Here is a 16623-nt window from a genome sequence, read left to right on the forward strand (position 1 = left end):
ATATTCACATGAACTGGTGTCTCTAGTCTCATTCAGATGGGCCGGAACATTACTCAGAGCTACAATGAGGATGTGGTGCCAAATATATCACTCTGTTATAACATGCACTGGATACTATAATGTGGCTATTTCTCTATAGTGTAACCTGGTTACAATAAATGTGAGAGATACAGTGCCCCTTCAAAACGGTGTCATACTCACCAGATTTACGACGTTATAACATTTAACATTTCCTCCCTGCACTGTTATGTGTTAACAAAACCCATGCAAGAGTACCCTACACCAAAAGAAAAGTGAACTGAGAACACTGTATTATTGTATCAAAGAATATGCAGTATGATTTTTTTTTTTTTTTTTTTAATCACTCACTTTACAGAACAGCTGGTAGAAATGCAATAGTAAGTTGCCGTTGGCTCCATGAATCCCTGGCTAGGCACTGGAGTGCTTCTAATTTGCTCTCAAGTCAAACACCCTGACCAGTCTGTTGTGGTTTGGCTTTAAAAGGTTAAATCTGCACATAAGGTGGTCCACAGATCTGGTGGGGGGAAAAAAATCAAATCAAATCAACACGGTTCTTTAGAACAGACTCCAGTTACATCGGACTCAAAATGGCTCAATCAGAAAAGATCAAAATATACAGAATATAATATATATAGGTATATATTTGATCATAGCATACAGTGCTCATGAGATACAAATATAGTTGATTTATCACAGTGAATTCATGATAGCAGAAGCTTTAAGGCAATTAGACGACATGCATCATTACAGTAAAACTGCAAAACATCATTCATAAGTCCGATAACAGAAATATCCATCTTGATTGTCAAATTAAGAGAATTGTTGTGAAACTTGTATATGAATGACAACTTTTTATAGATGCTCAGCATTACCAGAGGGGATGTGTGTTTGCATAAATGCAGTTATTCAGCTATATACTGTACAATATTTGGCAAGAGTATTTTTTTTTACTTAAATGCAAGGATTTTTGATTCATTTTACTTTCATAAATGAGTGATAGTGTAGATCCATGCACAGATGTGCAGAAAATAGTGTTATAAATGAGAAAAAAAAAAATTAAATTGAAATTACACTTCTTGTATTTTCTGTGACTGAGATAGGAATGCATTCTCTTTACTGTCGAATCAGTGACGTTTATGAAAACACCAAATACTTTCTTCTTTACATTACCCTCATTTTTTAAGAATAAAATGTAAACACTTCTGGAAATCCTACAGATTATGTCGGATTAACCCAAATCTCTTGACATTTCCTGTTCATAGAGAAGATAGTATGATTTTTGCCATCAGATAAATGTAATATGAGAATGCACAAAGTTGACAACAGATGCCCCTTGTGTAACACAGTTTTGAGATTCCAGTTTTACTAACTGTGACTCCACAACAGTTTATACTCACTTAACTAGGTAGAAGAGGAGCCCATGACCTGGTCATGGAGAGAAAACAAGCAATTTTTGTATTTTGTCATGTAACAGCTCATTCACAGGCATGTTTAGAAGTCTGGCAACTTCTTCCAGATGCGCCTGTTCATTTTCACTTTACAGAGTAAAAAGCAAAAAGGCACAAAGGCACCGGAGCCCGAGTGTAACATTTACACAAATAAACAAGTCTTTTATCTCTTGTTCTCATTCACAGCCCACATTCCACAAACATATATACATTCACACAGATATAGCCAACCCACAGTTGACCTCGAATCCATTTAGTGGGGATTTCGCTAAAGCAAAATAACAGAGTGTGATAGTAATCAGAGAGGTGGGCTTGCTGACAGCGGGGGATCAGCTAATAACCAGCCAGTCTTGGACCTTACAGCCTAACTGTACAAATCAGTGGTTAACCTAAAGGAAGGAAAGGAGAGGAACGAATGGACAGGAGGTGGTGCGACACGGCTCTGTCTCCCTCTCTCTGCGTGAAGGAAGAAGAAAGAAGCATCTGGCTGTGAAGAAAGAACCCTGTTTTACAGGAGACATGAAAAAGGATTAAACAGGCAGGGAGATGAAAGTGTAAGTGGGAGTTAAAGAGAATATTAAGTGAGTTCAGGACCAGGTCAGACACAGGGCAGGGAGCTTGATGTGTAATACATGTACAAACACACACAGATGATGTGCAACTTTCATGCATATAGGACTAGAACAGGCTAACGAACACATAAAGGCACACGCACACAAGACTTCAAATAATCTCAGCGCGTCTTCAGCTTTCTCTTGGCTTGCACATGTGCACAAGTAATCTCTCCAGTAGGACGGACAGAGATGCGTGGATGGATTTTTGGTGAGGTTGGTTTTGAAACGTGAGGGTCTGTGTCCTTTTTCCATCACAGTCTCACTGTGTTCCCTTTCCTACTCCACTGAAGGGTCCAACCATCTTCATAGCAGCATAGTTCTGTAAAAATTATAATAATATTTAAAAATACAAAATTCTAAAATGGGTATATTTACATTAATGTAAAAAAAATTATGCATGATCATTCTGATATGGTGCTCAAGTAACATTTCATCATCAATTTCGAAAACAGTTGTGCTGCTTAATTCTTTTGTGTAAACTGCAATACATTTTTTTAGAATTATTTGAAGAATATTGCAAAAGAGCAGTGTTTATTTGAAATAGAAATCTTTTGTTACATTATAAATTTCTTTACTGTTACTTTTGATTAATGTAATGCAGCCTTGTTCAATAAATGTATTAATTAAATAAAAAAATCTGTAAAATATTTTACTGTCCCCAAACTTTTGTATAATATAATATAAATACATTGAACTATATATGATACAGTACATTGACTATGTTAGACAAAACTGTATGAAATGTCTTCAGTGTGAATGACTCTGCGTGTATGAATGTGTCCGCAATACTGAATAACACATGCCACATTCCTGAACTACGATCAGAGACACACATCTCTGATTGCACTTCATGATCACAGAAACCCCCATTTTCACTTTAATCCTCTTCTTTCATTGACACAATTACTACCATAAGCTTGTACACACACATACACACAGATACTTACAGGGAAGGCGTAGAGAAAGACTCCAAGGAAGAGAATAATGAAAAAGAGTATAAAGAGGCCCAAAATAAGCCACTTAAACCTCCTCCACACAATGAACCTAAACGTCTTATATGGGGATGAGAACCAAAGGAATGAGGTCTCAGGACGCCTGAAGATAGAAACAGACACTATATTAGTAACCTTATATTAAATTCTATAAATCCCACCTTGTGATGAGGACCCATAAAAAGGCTAATATTAAAAGCATTTCTTTTTTTTGGTTATTTGGTGAGAGGAATGACTGTGATAGGCGTGCTTGACTTACTGTGGCTCCTCTAGATGAGGATTCATATTGGGCTCATCTCTGCCATGTCCTGCAGGCCTCTCATCCTGCTCCTGCTCCGAGACGATTTCCAGTGACATTTCCAACTTTCCCTGAATGACAAAGAGAGAGAGAGAGAGACAAAGTGGTAGTTGGAAAATGCATACTATAATATTTAATATTAATATTTTAATGTTAATATATAATATTTAAATGATTTAATATTTAATTTTAATATTAATATTAATATTTAATAATATTAATAATATATATATATATATATATATAAAACTAAATAAAACGGATTGAAACTAAGCAAACTATAAATGTGTATTATGCTATAAATAAATAACATATAATAGTGTCCATAAGTGATGTCCGGCATCTTCACCCTTTATTCAAATGTTAGATTTTGTAAGCATATTGTAAGTTGTGTTTGGAGTCAATTGTTTTATTTGTGATAAAGCAATGAAACAAATTGTGCAGACATCATTTTTGACCAAGCTGTAAAACAAAGAAATTATAAGCACATGCAAAAACAAGAGAGAACCAACAAAATATTATTAACTGATTATGTTGTAGTCAGTGTATGCTTTTTCCTGTGAGCTTTTTGTTTTTCTACACAGTAAAAAAGTATTTTCATGATTTGTTATCACAACATTTTTTCTTTTGTTAAATCAACTTAGATAATTAATGTGGTTCAGATAACATAATATTTTAAGTTTCTGTTGATTAAACCAATCGCGTTCATTGTATTAACTCAAATTTTTAATTTCGATGAACTCAAAATTTTAAGGCAACCAGGTAACTTAATTTAAGTTAAATCAACAAGTGTATGCATTTCTTTTTTGCATAGTAAAATAAAACCTGTAGCTGTAGTTTGCCTTTTTTTGCCAAATAATAATTGTCAGACAAATACCTTAAGCAAGTTTAGTGTTTCGTTCTTCCTTCATAGTTAAAATATTTAAAAAAATATATATATATATATATATATATATATATATATATATATATATTGGTAACACTTTACAATAAGGTTCATCGGTTAACTACATTAGTTAACATGAGCTATTAATAAACTGCACTTATACAGCATTTATTAATCTTTGTTAATGTTAATTTCAACATTTACTAATACATTATTAAAATCTTGTTAACATTAGTTAATGCACGATGCACTAACATGAACAAACAATGAACAACTGTATTTTCATTAACTAATGTTAACGAAGATTAGTAAATACAGTAACAAATGTATTGCTCATGGTTAGTTCATGTTAGTTAATAAATTAACTAATGTTTAACTAATGAACCTTATTTTGCTCATATTTTGATGGTTTAATCGAACTTGTAGACTCATTAGAATCAAATATCCCATCCGGACATCACTTTTGGTCTCTATTGTATTTACAAGAAAAAAAAGTGAATTTCTCAACACAATAATAACCCTGGTTTGTGTGCAGCTCTTACAGCAAGTATCTTCTCGTTTTCTCTGTCACACACACAAGGCCACCAGCCTTTTACACTTTTCTGCTCAAACAAAGACACCAGTTTGTCCTGGGACTGAGAGAGCATGTCAAGGCCACACTTCTCTGGAGACTTTGCTGGACTCAGCATATGGTTCAGGTCCATCTCCAAAGAGCCTTAGAAAGAGAGAGAGAGAAGAACTTAAGCACCACAATCGTGAAGTTCAATGATACACCACAGCAGTAAAATGTGCTGTTGACTTCACCTAAGACTGCACATTAAATATAAGAAAAGAGAATGTCTGTAAATTTAACACAATTGAAAATATGTAAATATATATTTTCTATGTGAAAGAAAGAAAGAATATAATGGAGTAGAATAGCAAAAGTCAGCAAGTGTTTGAATCTTGCTTTTCCCAATCATTTCCCATAATATCAGTCAGAAAAAATGTTTGTCCTTCAGCCTTTGCTGTTGGCAGTCTGTCATTTTCTTTGAGGTTTTCACATTGTGGTCAGATGCTAATTATTATGTTACGAATGTACATAGATCTGTGTATTTTATAGAGGTCTTTAAAGAGTCAGATCATAACTTATTTCTCTTCCAGTTGTGCTGACATGTTGGAAATTAGGTTCAGTTGATAATAATAACATTAGCAGTAAAGATGTTATAGAGGACCCGTGTGGTCTGAATGATGTATTTGCGTTAAGGTTGTTAAGTGCATTTATGCTGACGGTCACGCTTCATAATAATGTGGTGGGTAACCTAACACAGGTTAAGGAGGTTCAGGTTTTGGTAACCATCTCCCTGTGCACTCATATCCATATAGACAGACATATAGGTTAATGACAATAAACCACACACATGGTCCTATCAGTGTGGTCCAGTCCCACAAAAAGTTTTTCATCTTTCTTGTCAAGGCTGAAAAATTTGCTTGAAAAACAGCTTTGTGGTGCCGTGCAAGGTTAACACGACTAAATTTGCTGAGGGTAGCAAAGCTGAGGAAGGGAGTTGAGGAGTTATCTGGCACAAGGGATGACTATTAGGTCTTACCAAGAAAATCATCAAAGGAGAACTTGTCATTGTCCCAGATCTGGATAGAAAGTTTAGGAGGAAGTTTTGTTTCAACTTTATCCAGACTCCAAAAATGCTCCTGCAGAAAAAGAAACGCAGAGAGATTGACAGAAGTGCAATCAGAACTACTTACTAATTTGTCATTTTGCTGGTGTAAGTGTAACCGTTCATTTTATTGTGTTACTGTAACCATGGCAAGTGTAATTTTTTTCGGTTGTAATCGACATTATGTAGCAAATGTTGTCTAGTGAGCCTAACTTGTATATTACTTCAAGCAACCTGGACTAGGTGCTAGAGATGCACCAATATCAATATTTTGGCTGCATAAAAGTCAAGCCAAATAATGTAAGTCTTTTAAATATTAACTTAAAGGAGTGTTAGATGATGGAAAAGGTAATATAAATGTAGAAATAAGGTAAATGAGCATGCACAATCAAATATCCAAAATCGAGTGATACCAATAAATTAAAAAAGCATCAGTAATATGTGACCCTGGACCACAAAACCAGTCATAAGTCGCACAGGTATATTTGCAGCAATAGCCAACAATACATTCTATGGGTCAAAATTATGGATTTTTCTTTCATGCCAAAAATCATTAGTATATTAAGTAAAGATCATGTTCCATGAAGATACACTACATTGCCAAAGGTTTTGGGACGCCTGCCTTTATGTGCACATGAACTTTAATTCTTAATCCGTAGGGTTTAATATGGATTTGGCCCACCCTTTGCAGCTATAACAGCCTCAACTCTTCAGGGAAGGCTTTCCACAAGGTTTAGGAGTGTGTTTATGGGAATTTTTGACCATTCTTCTAGAAGCACACTTGTGAGGTCAGGCAGTGATGTTGGCGAGAAGGCCTGGCTCGCAGTCTCCGCTCTAATTCATCCCAAAGGTGTTCTATTGGCTTGAGGTCAGGACTCTAAGGGCCAGTCAAGTGCCTCCACACCAAACTCACTCATCCATGTCTTTATGGACCTGATTCTTGTTCTAATCTGAATGCCACATGAAGTTTGGAGGTCTGTAGCTATTGACTCTGCAGAAAGTTGGCGACTTCTGCGCACTGTGCGCCTCAGCATGCGCTGACCCCGCTCTGTGATTTTACGTGGCCTACCACTTCATGGCTGAGTTGCTGTTGTTCCCAATTGCTTCCACTTTGTTAAGATACCACTAAAATTTGACTGTGGAATATTTAGTAGTGAGCAAACTATCACGGTACCATGCTTGAATTCACTGAGCTCCTGAGAGCGACCCATTCTTTCACAAATGTTTGTAGAAGCAGTCTGCATGCGTAGGTGCTTGATTTTATACACCTGTGGCCATGGAAGTGATTGGAACATCTGAATTCAATGATTTGGAGGGGGTGTCCCAATATTTTTGGCAATATAGTGTATTTTGTAACTTTCCTACCGTAAATATATCAAAAATGTATTTTTGTGAGTGGATATGTATTGCTAAGGCAATTTTCTCAATATTTAGATTTTTTTGCACCCTCAGATTCCAGATTTTCAAATAGTTGTATCTCAGCCAAATACTGTCCTATTGTCCTAACAAACCATACATAAATGGAAAGCTTATTTATTCAGCTTTCAGATGATGTATAAATCTCAATTTAAATTGACCCTGGTTTTGTGGTCCAGGGTCACATATCTTTAGAGATAAGTTAGTATTAGATTATGGCCAAGGTATTCTAAAAAAGAAAAATGAGCATTAACAATTAAATGTATATATCAGATACCAGTACATTAAATAATGTCCAATATCAGCTAATAATTGATATATATTGTGCATCACTACTAAGTGCCTAACTTGTGAGATTAGCCCCAACAACCTTTTAGTTACCAGCCCAAGAAATGAGCTACACCACCAACAGAGAAGCAGAAACAAACTGACAGATCAAGACAACGACTGAGAAAGACAGAGTGAGGAAATGATAGCGTGAATGTGCGAAGCAGAATTAGAAAGAGGGTGAGAGACAGAGAGAGAGTGAGAACCACCAAGAGCGACAGAAACGTCCCAGTCAGAAAAGAGTGTTAGCGACTCCCACTACAGCCCTGACTCTGCACCCCACCGCCAGACAGGATTCCATCTGCATGATAGCATTCCCACCGTACTGTACCCATGATGGATGTGTGGACAAACACGACGAGGATAATAAACTGAACTGCTGCCGTTCACCGGTAAATAGGCCCCGTCGGTTTGCACATCCTGCCTGACAACCGCATACAGCTCCATCAAAACAAACACTGCAAATAAGCACTCACTTCCAATTATCACTGAGAGCAGTGTTTCATTCAAGAGAATCTGTTTCACTATGTATCGCTTCTATTGTGTATTGCTTCCAACAAAGCTCAGCCAAAGTGGATCTATCGTTTGACAGCTGTTGCGGGCCGCTCTCAGTTTAATGGGTGGAACCGCTATCTTCAATCTTACTATAACTGATCTCTTGCCTGCCAAAACCTCACTTTAAGTGCCTTGTCCATCACAGCTGTTTTCCCTGAGCTGGCTTGGCTGAAGTCTGGACTGTCTTGCTGTTACAAGATGTTCATGTACCACTTTCGGTAAGTGGGAGTGTGCCAGATGCAGCCTGCAACATATCTGGGTTTGAAACATTGCATTAAACACCTGCCAACTGCAGTGATATCCTTCAAAATGTGGGCGTTAGACAAAACCTCTGCAAATCACGCAGGGTGACCTTCGGATTCAACTATTCAGACTCAATCAAGGCAGAAGATTTGTGTTTCAGCAACATAGCTGAAGTGCAGCGTGCGGATATAAATGCTGACAGGGTTGGAGTTTCCCTTTCATTTCTTTCTCACTTGTTCTTTATTTCCACTAAACCTAGATTACGCCTCACCTTCTTATCAATGGTGCAGAGCTGTTCTGCAGGTAAATAGTGGAAGGGGAAGAGGAACCGCCAATTAAAGTTGCCTTCACCTCCCAGCGACCGATAGTGCACGTCAGTTTTCTGCTTGTTCTCTTCGTAGCCCTGCATCCAGCTAGGATTGAAAAAATAACATTCGCAATTACCCAACACATAATTTCCAACACATTAGAAGACAATGGAGCTTAGCTGTAATTGACCTACAGCTTGGGTCTATGGTTGCCTTGCAACTGTGTGTTTGTTGCTACTGATCGATAATTTTTGCATGCCGTTGTTACTATTGGTCACAGTGGCAACAGACAAGCAACAGGCCCATGACATGGGAAACAATAACAACTTAATCTAAACAGAGCTCATACACACAAACCCAGCAACCCATTTATGACACCCAGATGTACCCTTTCACATAAATGTCACTCATCTTCTCCCCAGTAACACTGACATCATCCAAGATAACATCTCTTGTGTTCCATATAATACAGCGCAGGAAGAACCTATGGGAGCAGAAAACATTGACATGTTATGCTTCTGAACGTGTTTCGAGACAAACTGATAGATATTAAACAAAGGCGAAGCTTTTACTTTTTAGCTTTGCGTGGTGTGATGTTGAATGGAGGTCCTGGTGGACCTAAAGATTTAGGGAACAGGTCCACCCACAACTGTATCCGCCCCTGTGTGTTGGCAAATAAAACCACTCAGAGAAGACTGACAGGACAACTCATGAAAAACATGAAAAAAAAGAAATAAATAAAAATAATAAAAATAATAATAAAAATCATTACATTTTTAAAAACAAATTAAAATGAAATAAAAAGCATTACATATTTAAAATAGAATAAAATAAAAATAATTAATAATAAATATATTATAAATATAATAATAAATAATTAAATGAATTGCATACTTAAAATAAACTACACAACTACTAAAAAAATCTACTAAAATAAACATTTAAATTAATAAATATAAAATAATATGTTTTTATATATTATTTAATATACAGTCAAACCAAAAATTATTCAGACATTTTTGATATTTTTGATATATTTTTACTAGTGGGTGCAGGAAACTATATTTCATTTATGTAAGTGAGGATAGCAAAATAAAGTAAACTGTGACATATTATACCCAAAAATTCTTCATACAGTGGACTACCAGTAAAATTGATAAATTATTCAGACACTTTGACCATGTTTTGCTTAAGTGTTAGCATTAGTTTGCATTAGTGACATAATTAAGATTCATTTTTTCTGATACAGTTTAACTCTGAGATCTTGTCATATTTTATTACCAATTTTTTTAAACTATAGTGACTAAACTGTATTAATGAATGAAATGTTCAAGGTGTCTGAATAAATTTTGGTTTGACTGTATAATATATAAATATATAATATATTTTTGGAATAATAAATGAGCCTGTGTAACCTGTTCTATATCTGGCTGCAGGGGGCTGTAGAGGGGTCGCGTCTCTACATGTTCAGGCACCAGACCCTGCCTTCTCAACACCAACAGAGCTAGACGCTCCATCACTGGTCCCAGGTAAGGGTTTAGAGGTTTCCCTTCATCTGAGGGCCAAATGTAGTCAACCATAAGGTCATTGTAGTTTATAGTCACATGATGCAGAAGGTCCAAAATGTTGAGACAACTTTTTTTTTAGCTTAAAATTGTTTAACAGTTATAAGGAAGATTCATCATAATGTTATTTTCCATTAAAACCATGAAATGGAACCACTATGTAACCTCTGATTTGATATGAAGAACATTTGGGCATCGGGTTTTATGAAGTCATAACCGAGAGCAGAAAAAAAGCCAACATTCATGAAGCATTCCACTTAAATAGTCGGAAATGTTTATCTTTCCCCGTTCCTCAGATGATGCGTTGATTTCATTGCTGTTGATCTAAGAAGAGAGTTTCCCCTTTCAAAAAGCATAAAAAGAGAGCGAGAGAAGAAAAAAAATAAACGTCCACTGTTGAGTTTATGGTTTGAAACCCTGTGTCATGTCCCTCAGGGAAACATGGTTGGAGTGTGGAGAAAAGAGGAAAAAGATTGAAGTGGAGGAAGACAATTTCTGCCATGAAGTTGGATGCCTGAAATGGCCACCTGATAATTGCTTTGACGCGCGGGTTGCCGCAGTTACGTGGGCCAAACAAAAAAATGTAGTATTCCTCCGCGGCGAGACACGGGAGCAGGAGGCTGAAAAACTGGCCACAGTGTTGACCTTGGCTGAACATGCTTGCATGCTAGTTCACCATAAATTTGAAGCCGACCTCGTCCCAAAGCATCATGGAAGAGAAAATGGTTGGAGAGCTTGGCTTTCTGTAGGCCCTGTGTGACATCTGACTGGTAGAAAGACGGCCATGGGACTTTAAGGGCTAAGAGGTCAAACCAGAAGTGTTGGGAGGATCTGATGGAGGTTACACATCAGTAAGATCAACATAATGCACACCTAATGGTGAACTAGCATTAGTTAGCATTGTCATCCCAAGGGCACACTTTAAAGCAGGTCGGGACGTCAGTTTGCTGTGGCAAGGAATGATATATTTGCTGTGAATGAATGACTATGTCAGAGGTGCTGTATGTTTACACAGGTCCTTCGTCTTTACAATATCGCACTTGTTTTTCTTCACACAGAGGAACAACTCACTCTTTCCGCTCATAGCGCCCGAGCAAGAACAGCCAAGCGGCCTCCCCGACAGCTCTGTGATCCCACACACACAGATATGATGTATGGCACAAACTGAGACATATATCGTTATTCTTTTTCTGTCAGTGTTTTCACAGAACCGCAGCCGATCTCGTGCTCGGCTCACTTTTTTTAATGACGGAAGATGTGATGGAGTCAGGCTGCTGCTTTGATTAGCTCTTACTCGTGACTAATGCTTTCAGCAGCTCCAAAGAAAAGACTTCCAATTTCTTTTTTCGCCATCCAGCCGGTGGGTTTGATAGGTCGTGATGCTCATGTTTATTCGTACGTACGCGCTCATGTGCATTGCTGCGCACAGTTCTCTAAGAAGCTGCTCTTTGGTAACAACAATCGCAGAATTAACGATTTAATATCATGACCATTCAATTCAGTGGTAGGAAACTAGGTCTAGTTGCAGTGAGTGTTTGGGACACTGACCAAGGTCTGCAATGGTGTATTCCTGTCCTCTGAAATAGACTCTATCTTGCTTGTAGACAGGCAGTTTGTAGTTTCGCCTCTCGCACAGACGATGAAGTAACTGGGATGGTTTTAGCTGATCTCGCCACTGGTTAACTCCTGACCTAGAGTCGGCACAGAAACATAGAGTTCATTTGTAATGCAAAACCAAGGTTGTAACTGAGCAGAATGTGTTATCACAGTTGTTGGGACAGCCAACAGTTACTCCAAACTTTAATTATTATTATTTTGTTTTACATTTAGGGCATGATTTCCCAAGTTTGGAGACCAGAAAAAACATCTTAAATCAGCTAAGACCAGCAAATGTCTTTAGGCTGGTTTAAAGGGTTAGTTCACCCAAAAATGAAAATAATGTCATTTATTACTCACCCTCATGTCATTCTACACCTGTAAGACCTTCGTTCATCTTCAGAACACAAATTAAGATATTTGTGATGAAATCCGATGGCTCAGTGAGGCCTCTATTGAGAGCAAAGCCACCAAACCTCTCAAGATCCATAAAGGTACTAAAAACATATTTAAACAGTTCATGTGACTACAGTGGTTCTACCTTAATATTATAAAGTGACGAGAATACTTTTTGTGCACCAAAAAAACCCCAAGATAACGACTTTTCAACAATATCTCATGATGGCCGGTTTCAAAACACTGCTTCATGAAGCTTCTGAGCTTTACGAATCTTTTGTTTCGAATTAGTGATTCGGATCTCCCATCAAATGGCTAAACTGCTGAAATCACGTGACTTTGGAGCTCTGAAGTACTGATTTGATCCGTAAAGCTCTGATGCAGTGTTTTAAAAATCGGCCATCACTAGATATTGTTGAAAATTCGTTATTTTGTTTTTTTGGCGCACAAAAAGTATTCTTGTCACTTTATTATAGTAAGGTAGAACCACTGTACTCACATGAACTGTTTTAAATATGTTTTTAGTACCTTTATGGAAAGTGGATTGCTGGTCTTCACTGGTCTACCAGCTTGGGTAAACTGGATTCAACTTGTTTAGCTGGTTGTCCAGCAAAACAGACAAGTCTAAACAGCTTGGCCACACTAGAAGACCAGTCAACTGATTTGAAACTGATTTAAGCAGTTTTTTTTCAGCAGAGTCAAAGAAGATGGAGATCAAATATGACTGAATCCATGGGATTCAAAGGTCAAAGGCTAGGTTATAGCTCCCAAAAGATAAAACTTAAACATGAATTTCCTGTTCTTTACATTTTTTATAATGACTACTAATAATAACTGGGAGGTGAAAGGAAATAGGATGAGAGACAGAGCCATTTCTTACAGACAGTAGGACTGTGGCAGCCCACAGCGAGCACCATGGCGCGACAAGAAGCGATTCTCCAAATCAATGATGGTCTCTCCGATTTTCTCATCTTTAGTGACCATGTCATAATCATAAAGCATGATCTTTAGGTCCTTCTCAAGAGGCAGAGAGCATGTCAGCTCAAACATTCTAAATGAGAAGCAAAAGAGACACATTAATACTTCCTTTTGTCAGAAATTATTTTGCTTAAAAGTTTTCAAAAGTTACAATTCACATGCTCTGTATTTTGTCTCTGTATCTTTTAGCCACCAGATCAAACATTCCTTCTTGCACGTATCCAACATCAAGACTCTTAGAATTAGAGGAGTCAGCATTATTATGAGTGTGGCGGCCCCTGCTGGTATAATCAGTCCTTGCCATGACGTATTTCTGAATGTGTGTGTGAGAATCTGTTTAAAGAGACAGAAAGAAAGAGAGAGAAAAAAGAGACATACTCACTTTCCAAAGACAGGGTCCAAAGTACAGGGTATGTAATTGTCGTGGTCATCGACTGATTTCTTGCCAAGTGTGATCTTAACATAGGGGTCACACTATGAAAGAACAAGAAGTGCTTGTTAGTATGTGTTAACATAGCCACACACTCACACATATATACTATAAGCAACAATATCCAAAAAAGCACACCCTCTTTTTGTACTTAAAACAACCGCTCTTTGCTCTCACGGTGGAAAAAAGCATCAAATCTCTGTGATCAGTGCGTGTTTCATAGGCAGCGAGTACATGTGTGAAATGTTCCATATCATAACTCCTGGCCTGAGTAGGTGATGAAAGGACGTCATCTTAGCATATTCGCAACTAATGAAGGGAAAGCCCATCTGACGCAGGGCCAACGGTGGTGGCGTGTTGGCTAGGTCTCGGGCAGCGATTGAGAGTTTATGGTTGTGGGTAAAAGGGTGGCTCCATGTTTTCATAAAGCAATTTCTCTGCTCTCTTATGACTCTGGCACTGCAGAGGCTTTCGCAAAGGGCTCGTCTGGCTGACAAAAAACTACAGAGATTTGTGAATGCATCTAGTGAAAATACAAGGGCTGTTGTAACAACCTCTCCCAACCCCGAGCCGTATACAAGGACACTGAAAAGCAAACGGCTAGTTACCATGTTCCTTTCCTTTTTGATGTATTTTATGTCGCACCTACCTTGCCATTGGCATCTTTGGGCTGTAAGCCATAGGCCTGGATGATGTAGACGCGTACCAGGCACTCCTCTATTCCGTTCGGGGGGAGTTTGCAGAACCGGCGTGGGGGTACAGGCATAGAGGGATCATCAGGCAATGGATAGATCTTAAATGAACCCTGAAGGAGGACGGGACAGGAGTCAGGGTAACTCATGGTGCAATTTAGTTTTACTTTTTTTTTTTCTGGAAACCTGCTGTCTGGGGCCTCCAGACAGACCTCAAATTACACTTTAATCCCTCAAATTTAGTTCCCTCAAATCCTACTAGAACTAAACCAGTTGTAATCCAAATAAACCAGAAAAAAACATCTACACTCTTCAAATTAAAGGTTCCAATTAGAACCAAAATGGGTTTTACAGCCATGTGCCGGATGCCATAGGAGAGTATTTTTAAAGGAATAGTGCACCAAAAAATGAAAATCATTTAGTCAAAATAAATCATTTACAAAACCAAAAGTTCCACCCCATATTATTGTCAGGAGACTTTTTTAGATTGTGTACAACTTTAATAAGTTATATGGACTACTTTTATGGGATTTTTTTGCTTTTTTTTTTTTTTTTTTTTTTTTTTTTTTTGTGGTGTAAAAAGTTTTTTTGTGTTAAAATTAAAACTATTAAAAATTGTTTTTATTAATTGAAATAGAGCTTAACTTATAAATATTACATGAAAACATTTTAAATTACCAAAACTAAAATAAAAACAAATTAAAGCTAAATAGAAAATAAAAATGAATAAAATTACAAAATCACAACTAAAACTTAAACTAAAATAAAAACTAAAAATATAAAATCAAAATATTAATAAATACTATACTTGTGTCATTAAACTTCTAGTCTGAAATTATATAAAACATCAATTGTTTACCACAGAAGAGAGATAATAATGACATGTTGACAACATTAAAATTTTTGTGGGAATATTAATTTTGTTTAACACAAATGTTTTATTCCCTATTCTTCAGAAACCATCAATGTACTGGTGATTTAAAGGGTTAGTTCACCCAAAAAAGAAAATTCTGTCATTAATTACTCACCCTCATGTCGTTCCACATCCGTAAGACCTTCGTTCATCTTCGGAACACAAATTAAGATATTTTTGATAAAATCCGATGGCTCAGTGAGGCCTCCTTTGACAGCAAGTTAATTTACACTTTCAATGCCCAGAAAGGTACTAAAGACATATTTAAAACAGTTCATGTGAGTACAGTGGTTCAACCTTAATGTTATGAAGCAACGAGAATACTTTTTGTGCAAAACAAAATAGCAACTTCATTCAACAATATCTAGTAATGGGCGATTTCAAAACACTGCTTCATGAAGCTTCGAAGCTTTACGAATCTTTTGTTTCGAATCAGTGGTTCGGAGCGTGTATCAAACTGCCAAAGTCACGTGAACCATTGAAATTTCAAAACACTTATGACATAACGTAGCCTTGTTTACTGAAATCACGTGACTTTGGCAGTTTGAACCACTGATTCGAAACAAAAGATTCATAAAGCTACGAAGCTTCATGAAGCAGTGTTTTGAAATCGCCCATCACTAGATATTGTTGAATGAAGTTGTTATTTTTTTTTATTTTATTTTTTTTTTGGCGCACAAAAAGTATTTTCGTCACTTCATAACATTAAGGTTGAACCACTGTAGTCACATGAACTGTTTTAAATATGTTTTTAGTAGCTTTCTGGGCATTTGAAAGTGTTAATTGTCTTGCTTGCAATGAAGGCCTCACTGAGCCATCGGATTTAAAATATCTTAATTTGTGTTCTGAAGATGAACGAAGGTCTTACAGGTGTGGAACGACATGAGCGTGAGTAATTAAAGACAGATTTTTCATTTTTGGGTGAACTAACCCTTAAAGAACCCAGAAACCAGTACAATGACCTGAGGAACCCAGAATGTATCTTTAAGAACATTTTAATCTCCATTAAAGCCATATAGCCACCCCAAGAACCCATAACATGGCTCTTTATAAGATGGTTACGGTTACCTATAGGCCCTGCAAAGAACTACTGAAGAACCTCTGATTTTAAGAAGCAGTGTCTGTAAAGAAGACACGTTTTGGGAGTTCACCAAAGGAATGGCATGAGACTCTATCTGTTGCAAAAAGCTCTAAATTAACAAATTATTCGAAGGTAAATTTGACAAAGTACAAACTGAACCTGCCAGATGCAAGTATGTGTTCAGATAAAGTCTCAATTAATTAGAAGAC

General features: G+C 37.0%; 1 protein-coding gene across 11 annotated transcripts in view; it reads right to left on the minus strand.

Moving 5' to 3' along the window:
• Window positions 1-644: 644 nt before the first annotated feature.
• The window catches only part of dysf (dysferlin, limb girdle muscular dystrophy 2B (autosomal recessive)), a 95575-nt gene continuing 79596 nt past the window's right edge, over window positions 645-16623 (minus strand). For all 11 annotated transcript variants that reach the window (XM_051899612.1, XM_051899607.1, XM_051899606.1 and 8 more), the window contains 13 exons: window positions 14378-14533; window positions 13681-13772; window positions 13201-13371; window positions 11877-12019; window positions 10179-10318; window positions 9336-9424; window positions 9152-9247; window positions 8727-8868; window positions 5849-5948; window positions 4802-4974; window positions 3335-3444; window positions 3031-3178; window positions 645-2402 (listed from right to left, as the gene is read on the minus strand). In XM_051899612.1, the coding sequence (XP_051755572.1) occupies window positions 2343-2402; window positions 3031-3178; window positions 3335-3444; window positions 4802-4974; window positions 5849-5948; window positions 8727-8868; window positions 9152-9247; window positions 9336-9424; window positions 10179-10318; window positions 11877-12019; window positions 13201-13371; window positions 13681-13772; window positions 14378-14533 (1620 nt within the window). In that variant the 3' untranslated portion in view covers window positions 645-2342. The remainder of the gene's footprint in view (window positions 2403-3030; window positions 3179-3334; window positions 3445-4801; window positions 4975-5848; window positions 5949-8726; window positions 8869-9151; window positions 9248-9335; window positions 9425-10178; window positions 10319-11876; window positions 12020-13200; window positions 13372-13680; window positions 13773-14377; window positions 14534-16623) is intronic.

The sequence above is a fragment of the Ctenopharyngodon idella genome, chromosome 7, assembly GCF_019924925.1.
Source record: "Ctenopharyngodon idella isolate HZGC_01 chromosome 7, HZGC01, whole genome shotgun sequence".
Taxonomy (NCBI): Eukaryota; Metazoa; Chordata; class Actinopteri; order Cypriniformes; family Xenocyprididae; genus Ctenopharyngodon; species Ctenopharyngodon idella.